Consider the following 21,461-nt stretch of genomic DNA (forward strand, 5'->3'; position numbering starts at 1 on the left):
CCAGGATGAAAACGTGTCAAGAAGAGGGAAGAGGGGATGCGAAATATCCAGATCGGGGTGTGAGTGTCAAGGGCGGAGAGATGACTGTGACGGTGTGTGATGCTGGGAATGGCATGGATTGGAAAACAAATGTAAGCACTGAGGGAAGCAAGAAAGCACCGTGAAACCCACGCGGGCTGAAAATACCCAGTTGTGGCCGGGGCTGGTCTGGGGCAAGGAGGAAAGGCAAGAATGGGACCCTCAGACCACCTCCCACCCGCCCCAGCCGATGGCCCTTTGTACATATTTTGAAGGGCAAGGCAGGGTGTTTCATTGGCGTGCAAGCTCCGACCTGGAAATACTACTTTGTGGTGGGGGAAGCTGGTTAACGTGAGACTTCCCATTCTCAAGGTTAGAAATAGGGTTTGACAGTGAGTATTACTATTCAGTGATAACAATGTGTGCTTGAGCATGCAAGTGTGAAACCCAAATGTCTTCCCGTTACATGGAGTGGGAGCTTTCCACGTTGCTTCTTGCTTGTGTGTGCTCTTGCTGCTGAGACTCTGGGAAGCAGCCCTTTATCAGTGACTGAGTCCACAGCCTCTTGTCGCGTCTGTCACATTCTCCTCATTGTTTCCTCTGCAGCCACAGTGCCGCTTCTGAGTTCTCCTGGGGTTTCGACACAGTTCATTTTTCTCATCGGTTCCTTTTGAGCTTTTGTGTTTCACGGAGGTAGAATAAATCTAGGGCCTTCTCGCCTCACTTGAAAATCAACTTCAGTGTGTTTCAATCAATCACTGGAGTTTTTACTGAACTCCTTGAATACAGACTGAGAAGCTCGATGGCTCATTTACCAGAACATGTAAATTCGAGAGAAATATTTTATTTAAACCCCCATAAAATCGTGCTTTTTTGTTACTTTGCATAAGCATTAATAGTGTTCGTTGAATTACCAATCCAGTATTGGTAAAAGGTGAAGATATGTTTTACCTTTCTAAATATTTGCTTATTTAGAGGGACTCTCTATTAAATGTGTGGCAAGCAAATTTTGTATTTTTTGGACAGTCATGAAAGCTACAGTACCAAGTATGGCAGTTAAATAGAAACACAGTCAATCCTTAATCCGTGGAAAGTTATAATTCCACCTAGACCGTTTTCCTAACTGGGTTCCCTTTGAGCTCCAGGATATGAGCTGAAAGTGACAAAAATAATCTGTCCTTTAGTTTTACCGAGAGTGATAAGGATCGAGTGTTTAAGCTTCGAGAAATATAAATTATTTGTAAGCCAATTAATTACTGCTATTAAGCACTGTATACAGTGGTCGTCACCAGGTGCTTCTTTGCCCCTCTCCCCAAGGGACACGTGCCAGTGTCTAGAGACAGTCTTAGTGGCTGTAACCAGGGGAAAGGGTGTTACTATCTGAGGAGCAGAAGCCAAAAATGCAGCTAAACACCCAACAACGCACAGAACGGGGGGCCCGTCCTCCCACAGCAAACACCTGGGCCCCAAATAGCAAAAGTGGCCACATTCATAACTGTTACTATAGTGAGTGATTTTGCTAAAGACACCAAACCTCACACTGCACGACTCGTGAGCCTGTTAAATCGCTAACACCCTTGCTGCTCAGTCGCTGAGCCGTGTCAGATGCTTGGCAACCCCGTGGGCGGCAGCACACCACCCTCCTCTGTCCTCCGTCATCTCCCGGGGTTCACTCAAATTCATGTCCGTTTAGTCAGTGACGCTGTCTAACCAGCTCATCCTCTGTCGTCCCCTTCTCCTCCCACCTTCAGTCTTTCCCGGGATCAGGGTCCTTTCCAGTGAGTCTGCTCTTCACATCAGTGCCCCAAACTATTGGAGCCTCAGCTTCAGCATCAGTCCTTCCAATGAATAGTCAGGGTTGATTTCCTTAAGGATCGACTGGTTTGATTTCCTTGCTGTTCAAGGGACTCTCAAGAGTCTTCTCCAGCACCACAGTTCAAAGCATCCATTCTTCGGTGCTCAGCCTTCATTATGGTCCAACTCTCACGTCTGTACATGACGAATGGAAAAAATATAGCTTTGACTCTACGGAGCTTTGTTGGCAAAGTGACATCTCTGCTTGTTAACATGCTAAGCTTGTTATAGCTTTCCTTCCAAGGAGGATACCTCTTTTAATTTCATGGCTGCACTGAGATATAATTCACATACCAAACCATTTACACATTTGGAGTATACTATTCAATGGTTTTTGCTTTTCATGGAACTGTGTAGTCACAGTTCAATTTTACATTTTTATCACCCCCAAAGAAACACATTAGACTTTAGTCGTAATGTCCCCACCCTCCCCCTACCCTCCCCAAGCCCTTGGCAAACACGAATCTCCTGTGCTGGCAAACACTTATCTGTGTCTGTGTAGATCTGACTCTTCTGAATATTTCATAGAAATGGAATTAGACGATATGGGGGCTTCCCTGGCGGCTCAGCTGGGAAAGAATCCGCCTGCAATGCGGGAGACCTGGGTTTGATCCCTGGGTTGGGAAGATCCCCTGGAGAAGCGGAAGGCTACCCACTCCAGTCTTCTGGCCTGGAGAATTCCATGGACTCTTTAGTCCACGGGTTCACAGAGAGTCAGTTGGACACGACTGAGTGACTTTCACATGTATGTGCCTGTCTCTGCTCACTTAGCACAGCGTTTCCAAAGTTCATCCATGTCGTGGCGTGTTTCAGCACTTCATTCCTTTTCATTGATGAATAATATGGTTTGTAAGTAAACTATCTTATTTATGCTCTCATCAGTTGAAGGGCGTTTGGGTTGCTTCCGTTTCAGGCTTATTTTGAACAGTGCTGCTAAGTACAGCCATGGATACGTTTTTGTGTCAATGTGCACTTTCCTTTAGGAATACCAGGAATGTATCTACACCAGGGATAGAATTACTAGGTCAGATAACGCCGCACGTCACATTGTCATCTTACGTCACCACCACTAATGTCAGAACATTTCAAATTCCCCACACCCTCACCTTTTCTTGTTGTCTGTCTTGGATTCTTATTACCCGAGTGGGTATGAAGCAGTTCCTCACTGCAGTTTCAATTTGCATTTCCCAATGTGGAATGATGTTGAGCCTCTTTCCATGTACTTAGTAACCCATTCTTTGGAGAAATGTCTATTCAGATCAATCATCCATTTTTAATTCAGTTGCTTCTATTTTTATGATTAAACATTAAAACTTCTTTATATAGATATAAGTTCTTTGTCTGATATACGATCTGCAAATATTCTCTGTCATCCTGTGGGTTGTCTTTTGGCTTCCTTGATGGTGTCATTTGCAGCATAACATATTTTAATTTTGTTAAGTTTCCAGTTTAATTTTCTGTCACTTGCGTTTTTTAAATTTCATATGTAAGACTTTGGCTGACTCTAGGTGACAAAGGCTTCCTTCCAGGTTTTCTCTCAAGAGCTTTGTAGTTTTAGCTCTTCCATTTAGGTCTACGATCTATTCTGAGTTAATTTCTGAGTGTAAGGAAAGCATCCAACTTCATTCTTTTGCACGTGGGTGTGCAGTTGTTACGCCCCCGTTCACTGGAAAGACTTTATGTCCCCCCTGAATTGTCTTGCTGCCCTTCTGTCCTATTTTTCTCAAATCCATTCTCAGTAGTCACTATGAGCTCTCCTTTAACGTCTGGTAAATGCACTAGTGAAGCTCTCTGGGCCAGAGCTTCTCTGGGGGCTAAGGTTTAAATTGAGTCATTCAATCTCTTTATTTTTATAGGCCTATTCAGATTTGTTAGGCGGAAATATGTTAATATTTTTTCTGATAGATTGACCCTTTGAGCGTGACAAAATGTCCTGCTGTTTCCAGTATCCATTTATTTAGCCTTAAAGTACATTTTTTCCTGATATTAGCAGCACTCTTATGATGGCTATTTACCTGGCATATCTTTTTACATTTTTAATTTTTCAACTTATTTTTATCTTTCAATCTAAAGTTTATGACCTATAGACAGCGTATAGTTGAATCATGTTTTTTTAATCCAATCTATCAATTTCTGCTTTCACAGAAGCAGCCTAAATGTCCACTGGCAGAGGAATGGACAAAGATGGAGTGGTCCATATATACAATGGAATATCACTCGGGCATTAAAAAGAATGAACTAAGGCCATTTGCAGCAACACGGACGGACCCAGAGAGTGTCACACTGGTTAAGTCAGTCAGACAGAGAAGCAGAGCTTTTGAATGGCATCCCTTCTATGTGGACTAGAAAAGCAATGATCCAAATGAAGTCACAAAACAGACTTTCTGACTTAGCAAACTTACGGCTGTCAGGCGGAAGGACAGTTCGGGAGTTTGGGACTGTCATGTACCCAGTGCTATATTCAGAACAGACGGCCAACGAAGACCTATTGTGTAGCTCAGGACACTCTGCTCAGCGTTTCATGGGAGCCTGGATGGGACAGGGGTTTGGGGGAGAATGGATGCATGTATATGGATGACTGAGTATCTTCAATTTTCACCTGAAACTATCACCGTGTTGTGTGTTAAGCATCTATACCCCAATAAAAGATAAGAAGTTTAAAGTCCGAAAAATAAAATAGAGTTCTCTCCTTAACAATGTCTGCTTTTTGATCCGACTATTTAATCTATTCATAATTAGCGCTGTTACTGACATGGTTGGATTCGTGTCTTCCATTCTACTTTTGCTTTCTATGTAGCTTACGTCACATTTCATTCCTCTGTTCTTTTCTACTTTCTTTTGCATTAAATAAACATCTTCAGTGTAATACTTTAATTCTCTAATAATTTTTGACTGTATTTCTGAGTTACTTTCTTAGTGACTTAAATAAATTATTTTCTAAGGTTTATGGGCACTGAACCAGTCCTGTTTTTTTCTGGAGTGGTCCCTAACTGCTTTTTCTAAGAGAGTATAATAATTAGGTACTTTGTCTAAACACACCGTGAAAAGAGAAACATATCGGGGCCTTTCTGTTCACCTCTGAAGTGGTTTACACGGCACTGATCAAAGCCTTCCACCCACCCTGAATTTCTGTCTCTCCTTCAGGCAGGAGCCCGGGCAGAGAGGTCCGGTACCAGCTGCCTTTGAATAGACTCTGAGGGCACCCGCCAGTGCAGAGCCCAGTGGTGGAAGAAGCCATTTGGCCCCTTTATTAGACACCTGGGGCTGCTGTAGCCGAGACCAGGAAGTGGCTGACTTAACGGAAAATACTGCCTCAACAGGTCTGGGTGTTAAAGACTCAACGGGGTTAGATCTTTCAGAACTTAGAGACAAATTATATCCTGTATCTCTGGAGGGATATTTTGACCTTGCCTCTACGTCTTGTCCAGAAAAAGGTTAACATTCAAAAACTGAATGTCCAAAGATTCACTTTTCCCGGAGAACTATCAAGATGATTAGATAGCATCACCAGCTCAATGGTCATGTGCGTGAGTAAACACGAGAAAACTCTGGGTGATAGGCAAGGACAGGGAAGCCTGGTCTGCTGCAGTCCTCTGCCCCTCCTCCCCCTCCTCCTCCTGTAATCACACCCAGTGTGTCTGGCTCCAAAGCCACTATGCCAAGGTCACAGCCAGGACAGTAAGTCACACTGCCCTTACCCACAAATGGGTGGCCAGAAATCCCGGGGACGTGGGGATTAGCACTCGAAACCTCCTCTCCTCCCCCAGATTCAAATATCTTTTCTTTTCTTTCCAGAACTCACTTAACACAAACGTGTAAAATAGCATTGTTTCTGAGCACACTGGCCTTCCCAGGTGGTGCAGCGGTAAAGAATCCACCTACAATGCAGGAGACACAAGACAAGGGTTGGATCCCTGGGTCAGGAAGAGCCCCTGGAGGAGGAAACGGCAACACACTCCAGCACTGCTGCCTGGGAGTTCCCATGGACAGAGGATCCTGGTGGCTACAGTTGAAGGAGTCAGAGAGAGTTGGACACAACTGAGTCACTGAACATGCAGGCCCATGAGGACATTCGATGTAAGTTGAGGTCTTCCATGCTGACTTGCTTCTGTCATACCCTGCAAGGATATTTTCTTTCCTTTACAGAATCCCTTGCATCAGTTCATTTGACTGATCTTTACCTTTTCTCCTGAGAGTAAAATTCAGGAACACAGACATGTAGTCAGGATTTACCTATGACAGATGAAGTCCAAAATAGGATGTGCTCAGGCACTCAGCCAAGTCCGACGGTTTGCAATCCTATGGACTGTAGCCCTACAGGATCCACTGCCCACAGCGCATTCCAGGCAAGAATACTGGAGTGAGAGGCCATTTCCTCCTTCACAGGATGAGCCCAACACAGGTATCAAACCTGAATCTCCTACCTTGGCAGCTGACTTTTTTACTGCTGAGCCACCTGGCAAGTCCTGAATAGGAGGGTAATCAGCTAAAGCCCTGGGCTATGGCTCCTCTCCACCTCCCGCTGGCAGTGAGGGGATACAGAACTGGGAGTGCGTGATGGTGCCCCTCTGGTGGCTGTGTCCTGTCTGGGACTCCTACAAAGGGGGCTGGGCTTCTAGATTCAGGACCTGGAGTTTTCCACAGGGCTTGTCCGCAGGCACAGCACCAGAGGTAATGGGACATCTCCCCTCCTCCATGAGCTCAGATATGCAGAGGACACCACCCTTAAAGTAGAAAAGGAAGAAGAACTAAAGAGCCTCTTGATCCAAGGGAAAGAGGAGAGTGCAAAAGTTGGCTTAAAGCTCAACATTCAGTAAACTAAGATCAAGGCATCTGGTTCCATCATTTCATGACAAATAGATGGGGAAACAGTGGAAACAGTTTCGGGGGCTCCAAAATCACAACAGATGGTGACTAAAGCCACCATCTGAAAATCTATTGGCTTTGATATCCCTGATCGAATCAGGTGAGTTCTTGTGGTCTGAGACAAAAGTCAGAGAAAGGCATGGTACTGCTGTTCCAAAAGAAGTAGGCTGGCATGTTTGACCTACCTGTTGAGTGGTCCACCTGAGGGCGCCCTATAGATACTGGGAGAAGACCCAGGCCTACAGCCAGCAAGCAAATGGAAGTCTCAGTTCTACTACCGCAATAAACTTAATTCTGCCAACAAGGAGTGAACTTGGAAGAGGACCCTGAGGCTCAGATGATATTCCAGCTCTGGCTGATTGGTTGATTTCAGCCTAATAAGACTTGAACAGATGACCCAATGCACTGTGCCTGGACTCTTGACCCATGGCCATGAGAAATAACATACCTTTTGTATTTTAAATTACCAAGTCTGTAGTAATTTGGTTTATAGCCATAGAAAGCCAATACACATTCACTTTATTTTGTTGCTAAGTTAGATATTACTCTATTGTCTTATTTTCTGCCTTCTTGATGCTCTGGCCTCTGGGAACATGTGGGTTGGAGAGGGGTTGTCCCCCCAGGACTGGCTAATTCTTAAAGCCAACAACATGCCGGGGCACAAATGATGAGTCATTGGACCACAGAGAAGTTTTAGGGCAATCAAAGTATCCTGCATGATGCTGTGATGGTGGATCCCGATCATTACACGTTTGTCAAAACTGTATAGAATGTACAGCACCAATTCTCCCTCTTGGTGCTGTACATAATGCAAACTATAGGCTTTGGGTGATTATAATATGTCAATGTAGTTTCATCAGTCACACCAAAACTTGTGTGGGGAATGTTGATAATGGAGGAGGTTATGGACGTGTAGCTTCCCTGGTGAACAGACAGGTAAAGAATCTGCTTGCAATGGGGGAGGCCTGGGTTCGATGCCTACGTTGGGAAGATCCCCTGGAGAAGGGAAAAGCTACCCACTCCAGTATTCTGGCCTGGAGAGTTCCATGGACAGAGGAGCCTGGCGAGCTGCAGGCCATGGAGTCACAAAGAGTCGGACATGTACAAGAACGACCACGTATAGTGTGAGGAGCTCCCCGGTGTCCCAGAGGGTAAGAATCCGCCTGCCAATGCAGGAGCTGCAGGAGCTGTCAGCTCAGTCCCTGGGTCGGAAAGATCTGGCTGGAGGAAGAAATGGCAACCCATTGCAGCATTATTGCCTAGAAAATTCTATGCACAGGAGAGCCTGTCATGCTACAGGCCATGGGGTCAAAAGAGAGCTGGACACAGCTTAGTGGCTGAATAATAGCAACAGGCGGTGTGAGGCAGAGAAGGATATGTGTTCATCCAATATCGACTATTAGGCTTGTCATCACTCCTCTCACATAAATAACATCATCCAGCAGGAACTTTCTGCTTTCACATGAGTAGAACTTACAGATTGTTGGTAGGAACTCATTCAAATACTGCGACATCTTCTTAGGTGAAAGAACCATTTATATTGTCATTAAGAAATAAGCGCCCCGGCTGCAACTGCCGGCGTGGCGGAAGCGCGCTGGCTGCGAGGGACCGCGCAGAAGCCTTGCTGAGAGGAGCCACCCCTCGGCCAAGGTCAGGGGCCGCGGCCTGGAGGAGCTGCCCCGCGCCCGGAGGTCAGGGCGGCGGCCGGAACGGCCAGGCTGTGACGGCGCAGGAGCGGGGAGAGGAGCTAACGGTCGTCCTAGGTCACGGGCGGCGGCCGGGAGGAGCTACCCAACGCCCGAGTTCAGTGGCCCGGCCTGGAGGAGCTACCCCATGCCCGAGGTCAGGGGTGGCGGCAGGGAGAAGCGACCGCACGCCCCGGAGGTCAGGGGTGGCAGCCGAAAGTGCCAGGCTGTGATGGTGTAGGAGCGGGGGAGAGGAGGTACCCCATTTCTGTGCTCAGGGGCGGCCGCGGGAGGAGGTACATGGGGGTCCCTTCCTCGGCCCTTCCCCCATCCCTGCTGCAGCCCACTTAAAGGCCTTCCTTCCAGTCCCTCCACCTGGTCCATTTGGATGAAGCGCTGCTGCTGCTGCTAAGTCGCTTCAGTTGTGTCCGACTCTGTGCGACCCCATAGACAGCAGCCCAGCAGGCTCCCCCGACCCTGGGATCGTCCAGGCAAGAACACTGGAGCAGGCTGCCCTTGCCTTCTCCAGTGCAGGAAAGTGAAAAGTGAAAGTCAAGTCGCTCAGTCCTCTCTGACTCGTGCTAGTCGGAGCCTTTTGGAGCAGCGGGTATCCTCATTTCTATGCAGACAATTTAGCAATATTTTCTCTATACACAAATTATATAAACACACATTTTCTTTTCACTATTGATTTTAAAACATTTAAACATTTTTGAAACTCTATTTTTACATTTTCAGTTATTCACCAAACAACCAAATAGGCCCACTATCTATCTGTACCGTGTGAGTGGGTTTGCCCGGAAGAGAAAGTTTTCAATTTTGACTTTGTCAACCTTGGGAATGTTGAAAAACAGTATCTTGAACAAAACAATTAAAGTTAAGAAAAAGTTATTATACAGAAAGACATTGTTACGAAATCTTAAGTCTTCCCATCTATGTATTTAGGATCCATCTTAAGAATTTCTTACTAAACTATGAATGGAGGAAGGAGTACACTGACAAATATGTAGTCTGAATGTGGTGGTGTTTTGTTTCAGATTTTTTTAAACCAACTGAAGTTTGCTAAGGCAAAAATTAAGTTATCTCTGCAGACTGTTAAAAATAGCCATGGTATACAGAAATGGTCTGGTATTGTATTCAACTTTTCCATCCATGTCAAACTTAAGGGATGTTTGACATCATAGTCGGCATTTAAAGTAAAGCAAATAAAATACTTATATACTGAAAGGTCCAGGGGACATATTATGGATTGATGAGAATTATATTACTGACTGTATATTTAAATACTACTACCATACAGTTATAATGCTATACTAATAAGAGTAATTCTGGCATCAGTTGAAAAATAGTAACAAGTCATAAAAAAAGCACAGATCAAAATTACTTCAACAGAAATACAAGTAAATGAAAACTTGAAAAAAATCTTACAAACTATAATGCTTTATCTACTTGAGAGAAACAATGGATTAAGTTACAGTAGCTAAAATTAAAGAGAAAAACAGAGATAACTTAAAACAGGGAAAACAGAGGCTGATGTTGTGTCCTACTTGAAACAGAGACACACAAGCTGATGTTGTGTCCTGGTCGTGAGTGTCGGACCGGCTGCAATGAGCTGAGTGGTGCCTGCAGGTGACCGAGGGCCCCTGCGTCCTCAGGGCTGGACCCTCCCCCTCGCCGGGGGGGCCTCGTGACCCAGGGGCTCCCCTGACCCCTGAGGGCCCCTGTGGGCTGTGGGTGGAGCAGCAGGAACATGAAGGCCCCTCCGGGAGAGCTGGGAGTTGAACTCGACCTGGGCCAGCAGCTGCCTGAGGCGGCATTCTCTCGAGTCAGCTCGCTGAGCACTCTCTCCATCCACAGGGCCGCCACCCAGCTTTCCTGAGCTCTTTCCTCGCAGAGGCGCACCTCCTGGCGATGGCAGGCAGCGGTTGTCTCCAATTCTTCGCTCAGGTCTCCAGCTCTCTTCTTGGAGAGGTTGTGGATCTGACACACGGAGGTCAGCTCTCCGCAGACGCTGAGCAGTTTCTTCCTGGACTCCGAGCAGCGCGCTTCCTTCTTCAACAGTCTTCTGTGAAGTTGCACCCCGTGGCTGTATGTAAATCAGGCAGGCTTTGCTGAATCTCTTTCCAGCTGTGAATTTTCACACCCCAGGGACGCTTCCTCAGTGTGAAGACTTGAGATTCCTCTGGGAGCTCTTCCCTCCTCTGATCATCTCCCCTCGGGTGTGTGGCTGTTGCTTGCTGCTCCTCTTCTAGACGTGCTAGGGACACACTGCAGTCAGCATCGTGAGGGACGCCCTTCAGCTCACCCTCCGAGCCCTGGACGGGGGGATGGCCGTTTGCTGGTTCCTTATCTGTCTGGTCGTTGGGATTCCCTTCATCCTCGCAGTCTCCCAGGAGCTCAGGGAAGGGGAAGATGGTTGGCTGGTGTTCTGCTATGGATCTTAGTCCAGGGCTGATCAGCTAGGCTGGGGGAGGGGAGGCAAGCCAGGTTCTAGGAAACACTTCTCCCTAAATGCTCTGAAATAGAGAGGGAGCTAATCCCCTACAGAGGCCCTGGGGAGGTGGAAACTGCTGATCTCAGCTTGGAGCAGGCCCTCTAGGTACACCTGGCCCTACAGCAAACCTAGGGGGTCAGAGCAGGGCCAGGCTACGGCCCTTTCTGTACACAAGGGCACACAGGGGCAGAGTGGTGGGGCCTCTTCCTGGCTGAGGTCTGATCTGTGGACTCCTGCAACAGAGAACACCTGGGCCTGTCCCCAAAGTCCAGGTGCCCGCCCTCCTCTGAGGTTCCCCTCCCCTCGTGTGTGCTCATCTGCAGGCAGAGCCCAGGACTGGAAGGTATTGTAGCCCTCCTGTTAGGCTCCCCCTCCCCTTGTGTGTGCTCACCGTGCTGGCAGAGCCCAGGACTGGAGGGTATTGCCACCAGGTACTAGCTGTGAGACTAGTACCCCAGCACCAGCAGCTCAGGAGGAATCAGCCTGAATGTCAGCGTCTTACATTTGCATAGGTTCTATGGAGCCAGCACGTTCTTACTGTGTCCCTGGTACAAGGGTCTCTGCTCCCAGGTGGTGTGGTGACCTGGGCTGGTTTCCTAGCATGGTCCTGCCATTTGCAGCCCATGCTTCCCATTTTCCGGCCCCTGAGTGGATCTGTAACCCACAGAGTCCTCTTAGAAGTGCGAAGGGTGTAGAGGCTCAGTTTGCCCTGTTTGAATCCCCTTCACCATGTCTGTCTCTCCTAGTATCTCTCTGGCATGCCCACGCTCAGAGCCTCCTAATCAGGATCTCGGACTCTACCTAGCGTCTCATTCTCAGTTCCTTTACTGGACATGGAAGCAAGGGAACTGGCACCTGAGACCCTTGCAAAGGTCCTGACAGTTCCAGGGCTCAAGAGCCCCTGGTGCATCGTGTGGGGTGTGTGCAGCAAACCCTCCTGAGTGAAGTCAGGCCCTTTTCAGGGCAACGAGACCCAAGCCTGCAAGGTCACATGGTCGATCTTGAAAAAGGACCCAATGTGGGCTGAAGCAATGACCGTGATCTCCAGAGTCCCCAGCTAGCCCTAAAATGTGTGACATGGAGTTAAAACTATTGGCCCATAAAGAGGTCTGGGACTCTTTATGGACTGAAGCATCTGACTCAGTGGAGAAGACCCTGAAGCTGGAAAGACTGAGGGCAGGTGGAAAAGGGGCAACAGGAGATGAGATGGTGGATGGCATCACCGACTCAATGGACATGAGTTTGAGCAAGCTCCAGGAGATGGTGAAGGACCGGGAAGCCTGATGTGCCGCGGCCAGCACAAACAAGAGTCGCACCTGCACAGGGGAGAGAACGGAGCGTCCCCGCTAAGAAAATAAGAGATAGACAAAAGATGGGGTTGAGAGGATCAGACCAAAATGGCTGATACCTTGCTTTATTGTGCTGGGGTATATATAGGGTAAAGTACGTAACTTAAGGCACTCACAAGGTTGTTTTTAATCTCAGGATACAATCACCAGACCCTTACCATTGTATATAGAACACAATCAGAATATCTATCTTCTATGAAGTATACACAATAAGATAATCTATCTTCTATGAAATGTTGCCGAAACCAAACATCTTGGAGCCTTAAGGGTTACAAAAGTTCTTGAGGGTGGCGGGACAGGGAGCTTAGGCACGTGTCCTAGGGCCCGGCATACCTGCCAGGGAGCTCCCAAGACTTAACCCTTCACGGGTCGTCCCCCGCAGCTCCCCTCTCTTTATTTTTTAAAAGCTCCATAAGATGTTGGTGTTGCAACATGTTTTTATGTATTAAAACTCTCATATGTAAAAATTCTTTAACAATGCTACGAATAAGGCAAGGAGCTAAACAAATTACGATAAGCACAACAGTCAGAACCGCGCCCATAGCAATTATACTTCGCCACAGTGAATGAAGGCTAGGAAAGTTAGAAAATAAATTTTGTAAAAAATTATCGACGGTATCAGCTATATTCAAAGTAGCTTTTGGAGAATTTTCGATGTCAAGAATTTCATTGTGCAATTGTAAAAGATCTAAAGAAACAGTAGTATTAAACCAACTTCCTTGCAGATGTTTTTTCACCTTATCCCACGGAAAGTCAGAAGTATTGTAAGGCTTTTTTGTAACACAAATCCATTTATAATTAGCATGGCATTGAATTTTCATGCGAAAATTAATGCTCTGAACTTGTTCTCCTAGAACTCTAACTACATCATGTAAAGCTGATAATCTATCTTCTATTTTTTATCTATATCTTCTTGAGTTCCCATTACTTTAGTAACATTATATGACAAGGAATCTACAGTATGAGCAGCTTGAATGGATTGTGCTAAAGATACAGAAGCGGTAACAGCAGTTGCTATAAGGGTGATTAAAGACACTATACCCAGAATAATCAGGCTCAGACCTCTTTTAGGATGGCTAAGAGCCGTATTAATGCGTTGTAACAATTCTAAAGCAGTCTCATCATACCATTCTTCAGTTATTTCAACAGGTAACATTACAAAAGGAGGTTGTTTTACTATTATAACTTGTTCTCCTTTGGCTACACCTCTAATGCAATTAGTAAGTATGCAATTAGAACAATTTAAATGATAAATATTCAATGACAGTGTTATTTCCATATGGCCTTGTATCAACATGAATGGATAAGGAACACAAGCTCGGGGATATAAAAATCCTGTAACTCCCACATCACCATATTTACTCCCACTAATATTGGGTTGTAAATATAGGCTATTACCATGACCAAAAGCAGCCAAAAGTTTCCACAGTTCTGTCTGATATATAGGAGCAGTGTTTACAGAAAGAATGGGTGGATGCTGTCCTCGATATTCGGGAAATCAGGTGTTCCTCCAGGTGCCCAGTCCCATAAAAGGGTGGTATTGGCATTGTTGATGTTATACACCGATGCAATTCGTGCTCGACATAAAGTCCAAGGAGTGTCTATTCCTATGCCGATGCTTAAATGTTTGCCACAAAACGGAATGTCGAGGGTCCGGTTCCGTCACGGTACGATCTCTTTCCGGTTTTTTCATCAATGCCTGAAATAGTCACTCGAGGATAGGATATATCAGCTGACACCTGTATACAATGAGGATGCTGTGATTGATAAGAAAAGCACATAGGGTATTGAGTAGTAAGACCATAAAAGGAGATATTGGCTTGCTGAGGAGAAATGTGAATATCTGATTTTCCTCCTAAAAGACTTGTATCATTAACATATACAGGTACTGTTTCTTTATCCCATCCTAAGGATTGAATCATAGGCGGATCAGGAATGTATGCCCAAAAAGCCGCAGCCGCCCCGTTTTGTATCCGCTGTAACAATAATAATAACATGATCAGTATATTAGTAGGTGTCACTGGAGGTTGTACATGAGCCTCATTCCAAGCATATCGCATCAGCGCCTCAATTTGCCTCTGGGTAGGCAGCTCACTCGTGGGCTCGCTCAGTGTCATGCGTTGCATTTGATGTGTCAGGGAGTTCCTCTGCCGCGCGTACCAGCCTTTCCGGAATCCAGCGCGGCGCTTCGGCATCCTGTGGAAAAACACAAACATGCCCTCGTCCCCATATTAGTACAGGGTCTGGCCCATACCACAGATTGGTAAGTGGATCCTTCCATCGTACAAGTGGTTTTTTGCATGAGGATCGTTCTCCCCAAAACGCTGGGCTGCTGAATTGCCTTCTGCGTCTAAAGTTAAAAAATTTAAAACATAAAGAGCATGGTTTAAGGCGTTATGCGGTGAGGGGCTATACAGTTCATTCCCCTTTTTGTTTTAATAATTGATGTTTAAGGCGTTGATGGGCTCGTTCCACAATACCTTGTCCCTGTGGATTATAAGGAATTCCTGTTTTATGATGAATTTGGAAAGAAAGACAAAAACATTGAAAAGAACGGCTAGTATAACCAGGTCCATTATCTGTTTTAAGGGTTTGTGGGATTCCTGAAGTAGAAAAGCAAAACAGCAAATGTTGAATACAGTGACGTGTTGATTCTCCAGTGTGAAGGGAGGCCATGAGAAAATTGGAAAAAGTGTCAATAGAGACATGAACATATTTAAGATGCCCAAATTGAGGAATGTGAGTAACATCTGTTTGCCAGAGGTGATTAGGGCGTAAACCTCGAGGGTTGACACCATATTGAGGGAGAACAAAGAATTGAGGACAGGTAGAGCAAGATTTAACAATTTGTCGTGCAGCTTCACGGGAAATTTTAAATTGCAAGCGTAAAGAATGACTATTTTGGTGATGTAAATCATGGGACTTTCGGGCTGCATCAATAGCTGATTGAAAAAACACTTGTTTAGTAAAAACGTCCGCAGTGTGATTGCCTTGTACCAGGGCACCAGGAAGGGTGGAGTGTGCACGAATATGTCCAAAGAAACAGGGGTGTTGGCGGCAATGGAGAACCTGTTGAATCAATGTAAATAAGTTAAGAACTTCAGGAGAGGTGGTGCCAATAATTGGAACAGTTTCAATCATCTGTAAGGCACCGACCACATAGGAGCTGTCTGTAAATAAATTGAAGGAAGTAGGTACAGTTAGCAACGCTTGGTGGACTGCAAATAATTCCACAACTTGAGCAGAAGAAAAACTGGTTTGTGCGTAATAGGTTTGATGGTTAATGATTAAAGCTGCAGTTCCATTAGAAGATCCATCTGTAAATATAAGTGTCGCTTCGGGAATAGGTTGTCGGCGAACTATTTTTGGAAAAATAAAGGCATGAGAGCTAGCAAATTGTAACAATTTATCAGAAGGGTAATGATGAGTAATCCGTCCCGGGTAATTTGCAAAAGCTATAGACCAATTATCTGAAAATTGAAAAAGCCAATCTTGTTGTTCTAAAGCATAAGGAACACAAATGAAGGGGGTTCCATACCAAAATATTGGATGGCCTCGTGACGTCCCTTTGCTACAATTTTTGCAACAAGTTCATAGTAAGGGAGCAGATGTTTAGTTGGAGTAGCAGACAAATATATCCATTGCAAAGGTTTATCTTGATAGAGAACCCCTGTGGGTGTTCGGGGGGTAGGAAGTATATACAAACCCCATGATCGTTGGTAATCACAATAAGTAATCTGTTGTTGTCTAATAGCTTCTTCTATTGATTGTAAAGCTGTTCGTCCTTCTAAAGAAAGTGTTCGGGGTGACGCAGGATCAGAGTCACCTTTAAGGATGTCAAATAATGGCTGCAAGGTATAAGTGGATAATTTTAAATAAGGACGTATCCAATTAATGTCTCCTAAAAGTTTTTGAAAGTCATTTAGAGTTTTCAAATGGTCAGTCTGCAGTTTTACTAATTGGGTATTATAAACGCGAGGGTATAAGGAGAAACCCAAATAATTATAAGGAAAATGAGTTTGAATTTTTTCATCAGCAATAACAAGACCATTAAGGCTTAAATGTTGTTTTAGAATCGAAAAAGCTTGATACAATAGATGTTCGTCAGCATGAGCTAGTAATATATCATCCATATAATGAACCAAATATAGCTGAGGAAAACGTTGACGAACCGGAGCTATTGCTGTAGCAACAAATTTTTGGCACAGCGTAGGGCTATTAGTCATTCCTTGCGGGAGAACTCTCCATTGATAGCGTTGCATAGGCTCTTTAAAATTAACAGAGGGTAAACTGAAAGCAAATCTTTTGCAATCTTGAGGTGCAAGAGGAATAGTGTAAAAACAATCTTTTAAATCTATAACAATGATATAGGATTTATCAGGTATAGCAGAAGGAGTGGGCAACCCAGGTTGTAGGGCTCCCATATGCATCATTGTTTCATTTACCTTACGAAGATCTTGTAGCAATCTCCATTTCCCAGACTTCTTTTTAATAACAAAAATTGGGGAATTCCACGCAGAGGTAGAGGGTTCAATATGCCCAAGTCTCAGCTGTTCCTGCACCAGCTGTTGTGCGGCAGAAAGTTTTTCCTGTGTTAGGGGCCACTGATCGACCCATACCGGTTCCTCCGATTTCCAATCAATAGGATCGGCATGTGTCACAGGAGAATCAGAGGTCCCTAGGGAAAACACCCCAAGCCTTTTCGATCTTGATTAGGTTTTTAAATCAAGGGCAAAATGATGCCTTGATGTTGTTTACCTAAACCTTGATTTGGAAGTAAGCCCTGATCTAACATCAAATCTGTCACAGTGGGTGAAGGACTATATAAATAAACACCCATTTTGCTTAATATATCACGCCCCATAGATTAACTGGAAGATAGGGCAGAATATAAGGTTTAAATTGGCCTGTATGTCCATCTTTATCCTTCCAAGTAAGAAGGGATGAACTCTGTTCTGGATTGGTAGTTTGGCCAATACGCTGGAGAGTGGAAATAGCCATCTGTTTTGGCCATGTAGTAGGCCAATATTTATCAGAAATAACACTAATATCGGCCCCTGTATCAAGCACTCCGCGGAAAAGCTTACCATTAATGCGTAGCTCAAGTTCTGGTCGTGCCTCGGTAACATTTTGCACCCAAAAGGCGTCAGAGGACCCGAAACCTTTATCTTGACGGTCTCGGTTAATTGTTTTCCTTGTATGACTAATGGAACTAAAAGAAGTTGAGCTATACGCTGTCCTGCATTGATTACAATAATTTTGTTAGGAGCGGAGGCTAATATTTTTATCTCTCCTGTATAATCAGAGTCAATCACACCAGGATGAATAAGTATTCCTTTTAAAGACGCACTGCTGCGCCCTAAAAGCAGTCCAGCTGTCCCTGGAGGTAAAGGCCCAAACACTCCTGTGGCAAGGGTTTGGACCCCCATCTCAGGAGTTAATACTGTGTAGGAGGTGGCACAGAGGTCCAATCCCGCGCTGCCTCTTGTGGCTCGACAGAGGTCTGCAATGGTTCTTTTGGAACCTGCAGTGTTGCCCCATAACATTGTTTCGGGGCCAGGGCTGGCCCTCACCCAGTTTCCCGAAACCGGGGGCAAGGATTACCTTGAACATCCGTTTTGGAACGGCAATCCCGCGCCCAATGCTTTCCTTTTTTACAGCGTGGGCACAAATTAGGAGTGTTAACAGGGCTTTGTTGTTTTTGAGGGCACACTGCAGCCCGATGGCCAGGCTGACCACAAACAAAGCAACCCGAATTACCTGACTTTTGAAGTCCTTTCTTGTTCCGGGCTTGCTGCTGAAAAAGTACCTCTTTTATGCTTTTTCCTTGTAATGCTGCTGCCATAGCAATGCCTTGCATGTAGGAGGGTCCAATGTCAGCACAAATGCGAATAAAATCAGACAGATCTCCCTTTTTTCGATAAGGTCTTAAAGCAGCTTGACAAGCAGAGTTAGCGTTTTCAAAAGCCAATTGTTTTGCCAATAACATCCCAGCCTGTTCATCTGACATTATCTTACCTATAGTATCTAAGAGCCGTGCCACAAAGTCCTGGTAAGGCTCATCAGGTCCCTGCCGGACTTTTGAAAGATCCTCTGTCTTAGTACTGGAGCTAGGAAGTTTTTTCCATGCCTGCCGAGCTGCATTTGATATTTGTGCATATGCACCAGGTAAGAAATTAAGTTGAGTATCAGTAGCCTGGTAAGGGCCTTCACCAATCAACATTTCATAGGAGGTCTGTATACCTTGCTGTCGATTAACATCGGCTATACGAGCACATTGTTCAAAAAATTCAGATTTCCATAATAAATAATCTCCCCCTGAGAGACATGCGCTAGCTATTTGTTTCCAATCATTTGGGGGTAGATTTTGAGTACCCAAACTTTCTATCATAGCAATGGTGAATGGAGCGGTAGGACCGTATTGTGAGCAAGCAATCTTTAACTCTTTCAGTTGTTTAAAAGGCAGTGATTCATAATAACGCTGGTTGTTATTTTCAAAGACAGGAAAAGCAAGAGAAAAATCAGAGACAACCTCACCAAGTCGCTGTGCCTGTCTCAATGCCTTTTGCAGCGGAGACATGCTCTCAGACGGTGGAGGGGGCCCTGGAGGGGGATCGAGACCAGCCACAACAGAAGGAGCATAAGCAGGGGGAAGAGGCGGAGCAGAAGGAGATTTGGCATTGTTACTAGGAAGCTTGATTCCTGCGTTCTGTAAAGCAATAGTGAGGTTTTTAAAACATTCAACCAATTCATCTTTAGATGTTAAAGCCCCTTTTTCTTGTGCTAAAAAACCCCAATCTTCTTGATGGTATTTAGCAGCTTCTTCGTCTAATTCTGCCTCATCTGTGGATGAAAGTAAATCATCATTATCCGAAGGACGCAATAAGTTAGAAAACGGAGGGTCGCTTTCAACCCCCTCGGGAACAGCATACCTGGGTTCCGAATCAGGAACATGGAGAGGATCTTCTTCCTGTTTTAATAAATTTCCTAAACATTTTAATTCATCATTATCAAAGTCCAGGCAGTCACGAATTAGTGTCCAAAAGGATAAAGTTTCGACAGGGATTTTTTCAGGGCCATGTAACGTATAATGAGTCCGAATTTGTTCCCCTACCTTCTTCCATGTCTCTAAATTTACTGTACCTTCTCTGGGAACCAAGGGCAAACTTCCTCGATGAATGAAAGAAAATTGATTAATTTAGGTTTAGAAACAGTAATTCCCCTATGTTTTAACATTACAGATAACATATGCACAAACAACTGGCGACTATGCGTCTGTCCCATATTTATACTCTCAACTATATACCTTACTACTCCTCCTCAAATTAATTCACTTGTGTACTCATATACTCACTCTTTTCAATTAATAAGAGTAGTGGCGAGGAAAGCTGTCGAACGGCCCCACGTTGGGCGCCACCTGCCGCGGCCAGCACAAGCAGGAGTCGCACCTGCACAGGGGAGAGAACGGAGCGTCCCCGCTAAGAAAATAAGAGATAGACAAAATATGGGGTTGAGAGGATCAGAACAAAATGGCTGATACCTTGCTTTATTGTGCTGCGGTATATATAGGGTAAAGTACGTGACTTAAGGCACTCACAAGGTTGTTTTTAATCTCAGGATACAATCACCAGACCCTTACCATTGTATATAGAACACAATCAGAATATCTATCTTCTATGAAGTATACACAATAAGATAATCTATCTTCTATGAAATGTTGCCGAAACCAAACATCTTGGAGCCTTAAGGGTTACAAAAGTTCTTGAGGGTGGCGGGACAGGGAGCTTAGGCACGTGTCCTAGGGCCCGGCATACCTGCCAGGGAGCTCCCAAGACTTAACCCTTCACGGGTCGTCCCCCGCAGGGCAACAGGAGATGAGATGGTGGATGGCATCACCGACTCAATGGACATGAGTTTGAGCAAGCTCCAGGAGATGGTGAAGGACCGGGAAGCCTGATGTGCTGTAGTCCATGGGGTCGCAAAGAGTCTGACACAACTGAGCTACTGAACAAGGAAAATGAAGGGAAAAGACAGTAGAGCTAGAGTATTGCAGACAAGGTTCTGGGTTGGTTGTGCTTCTCCAGCCCCTCTTGTGGGGTGGCATTTAAAGAAGCGGGAGGAGCATTTCCCCTCCCCTCCCACCCCTGAGACCTTCCTGCCTCCTTCCCTCTCCTGCCTCTCTTTGCGGCTTTCATCCTCTCTTTTCCTCCCTTGCCTCTCCTGTTTGTCTGTCCTCTTATTTCCTCCCTCTTTTGTGCTTTAAAAAGCCAGTATATATAAAAATTTTATGTTGTTCATACAAGTAGATAGGATTTGCAACTCTGAACTGACACGTGCCGTGTGTCCAGGTTGGGACTGGTCACCCAGGCAGTGAGCTGCTCCTTCCTGCTTCCTCTGCTCCTCATGCTCAGACGGAAGCCTCAGGTCTCTGAGGAGCCTGGAGCTCTTGTGGGTCAGCACTCAGAGCCCAGGCTTCGTTTCTTTCCTACTTTTCACTTCTTCAGCTCCCAGGGTTCCCTCCCCATGCAGAGTGATGCCAACCTTTCCTCTGAGGTGTCACCGATGAGTTGCCCCACTCTGGTGTATGTGTAGTTGTCTGTGTGTAGTGGTGTGTGTGTGTGTTTGCCCTCAAGGGAAAATATTCTGACTGCCAAATATTAGCAGCATTTCAATAAAACAATATTTGAAGCAAAACAACTGGATGAAAAATGCCACCTGCCATGTGAGTATTTGTTGAAGCCATCAAGCTGTCAGTCATTGAATCCACCCTGGACTTGTGCACCCTGAGGGCACTTAGCATGGAAAAAAGCCAGATTCCAGCCCTAGAAAAATTGCGCATCAGAGTGGCGATTTCAATGAACCCAGACCCCTGTATCTTCCCATACAGGGAACATCACTAACTTTGAAACCATGCAGGGCCCTAGGGGGCTCCTGGCCTTTCTGTGCCCCTCCTTTCTTTGATGACAGGAAATGGCCTTCATTCAGCCTCCATGACCTTCCCAGAGTTGCAGTTCCCTGAGTTCCAGTTAAGAGATTCAAACAGTTGTTAATTATGGAAGGGAGGGGATTGGGAGACCTGGAAGAATCAGTCAAGAGTAGCCTTGGGGCGACATCCTGGTTCCCCACCAATGGACACACACAGCATTATCTTTGAGCTATGTTGCAGTTACTGAAAGCCCCTCCAGGTGGGAGAAG

At 45.4% G+C, this 21,461-nt stretch overlaps 1 protein-coding gene across 1 annotated transcript; it reads right to left on the reverse strand.

The window, feature by feature from the left end:
• Positions 1-14,414: 14,414 nt before the first annotated feature.
• On the reverse strand, positions 14,415-18,912 carry LOC121817604 (endogenous retrovirus group K member 10 Gag polyprotein-like). Its single transcript, XM_060406592.1, has 2 exons — positions 16,712-18,912; positions 14,415-16,114 (listed from the first exon to the last, which is right to left on the reverse strand). Exon 1 carries the CDS (start codon positions 18,844-18,846, stop codon positions 17,836-17,838), a length of 1,011 nt encoding a protein of 336 aa, XP_060262575.1. The 5' UTR covers positions 18,847-18,912; the 3' UTR covers positions 14,415-16,114; positions 16,712-17,835.
• Positions 18,913-21,461: the final 2,549 nt, after the last annotated feature.

This window comes from Ovis aries, chromosome 1 (genome assembly GCF_016772045.2).
Source record: "Ovis aries strain OAR_USU_Benz2616 breed Rambouillet chromosome 1, ARS-UI_Ramb_v3.0, whole genome shotgun sequence".
Lineage (NCBI taxonomy): Eukaryota > Metazoa > Chordata > Mammalia > Artiodactyla > Bovidae > Ovis > Ovis aries.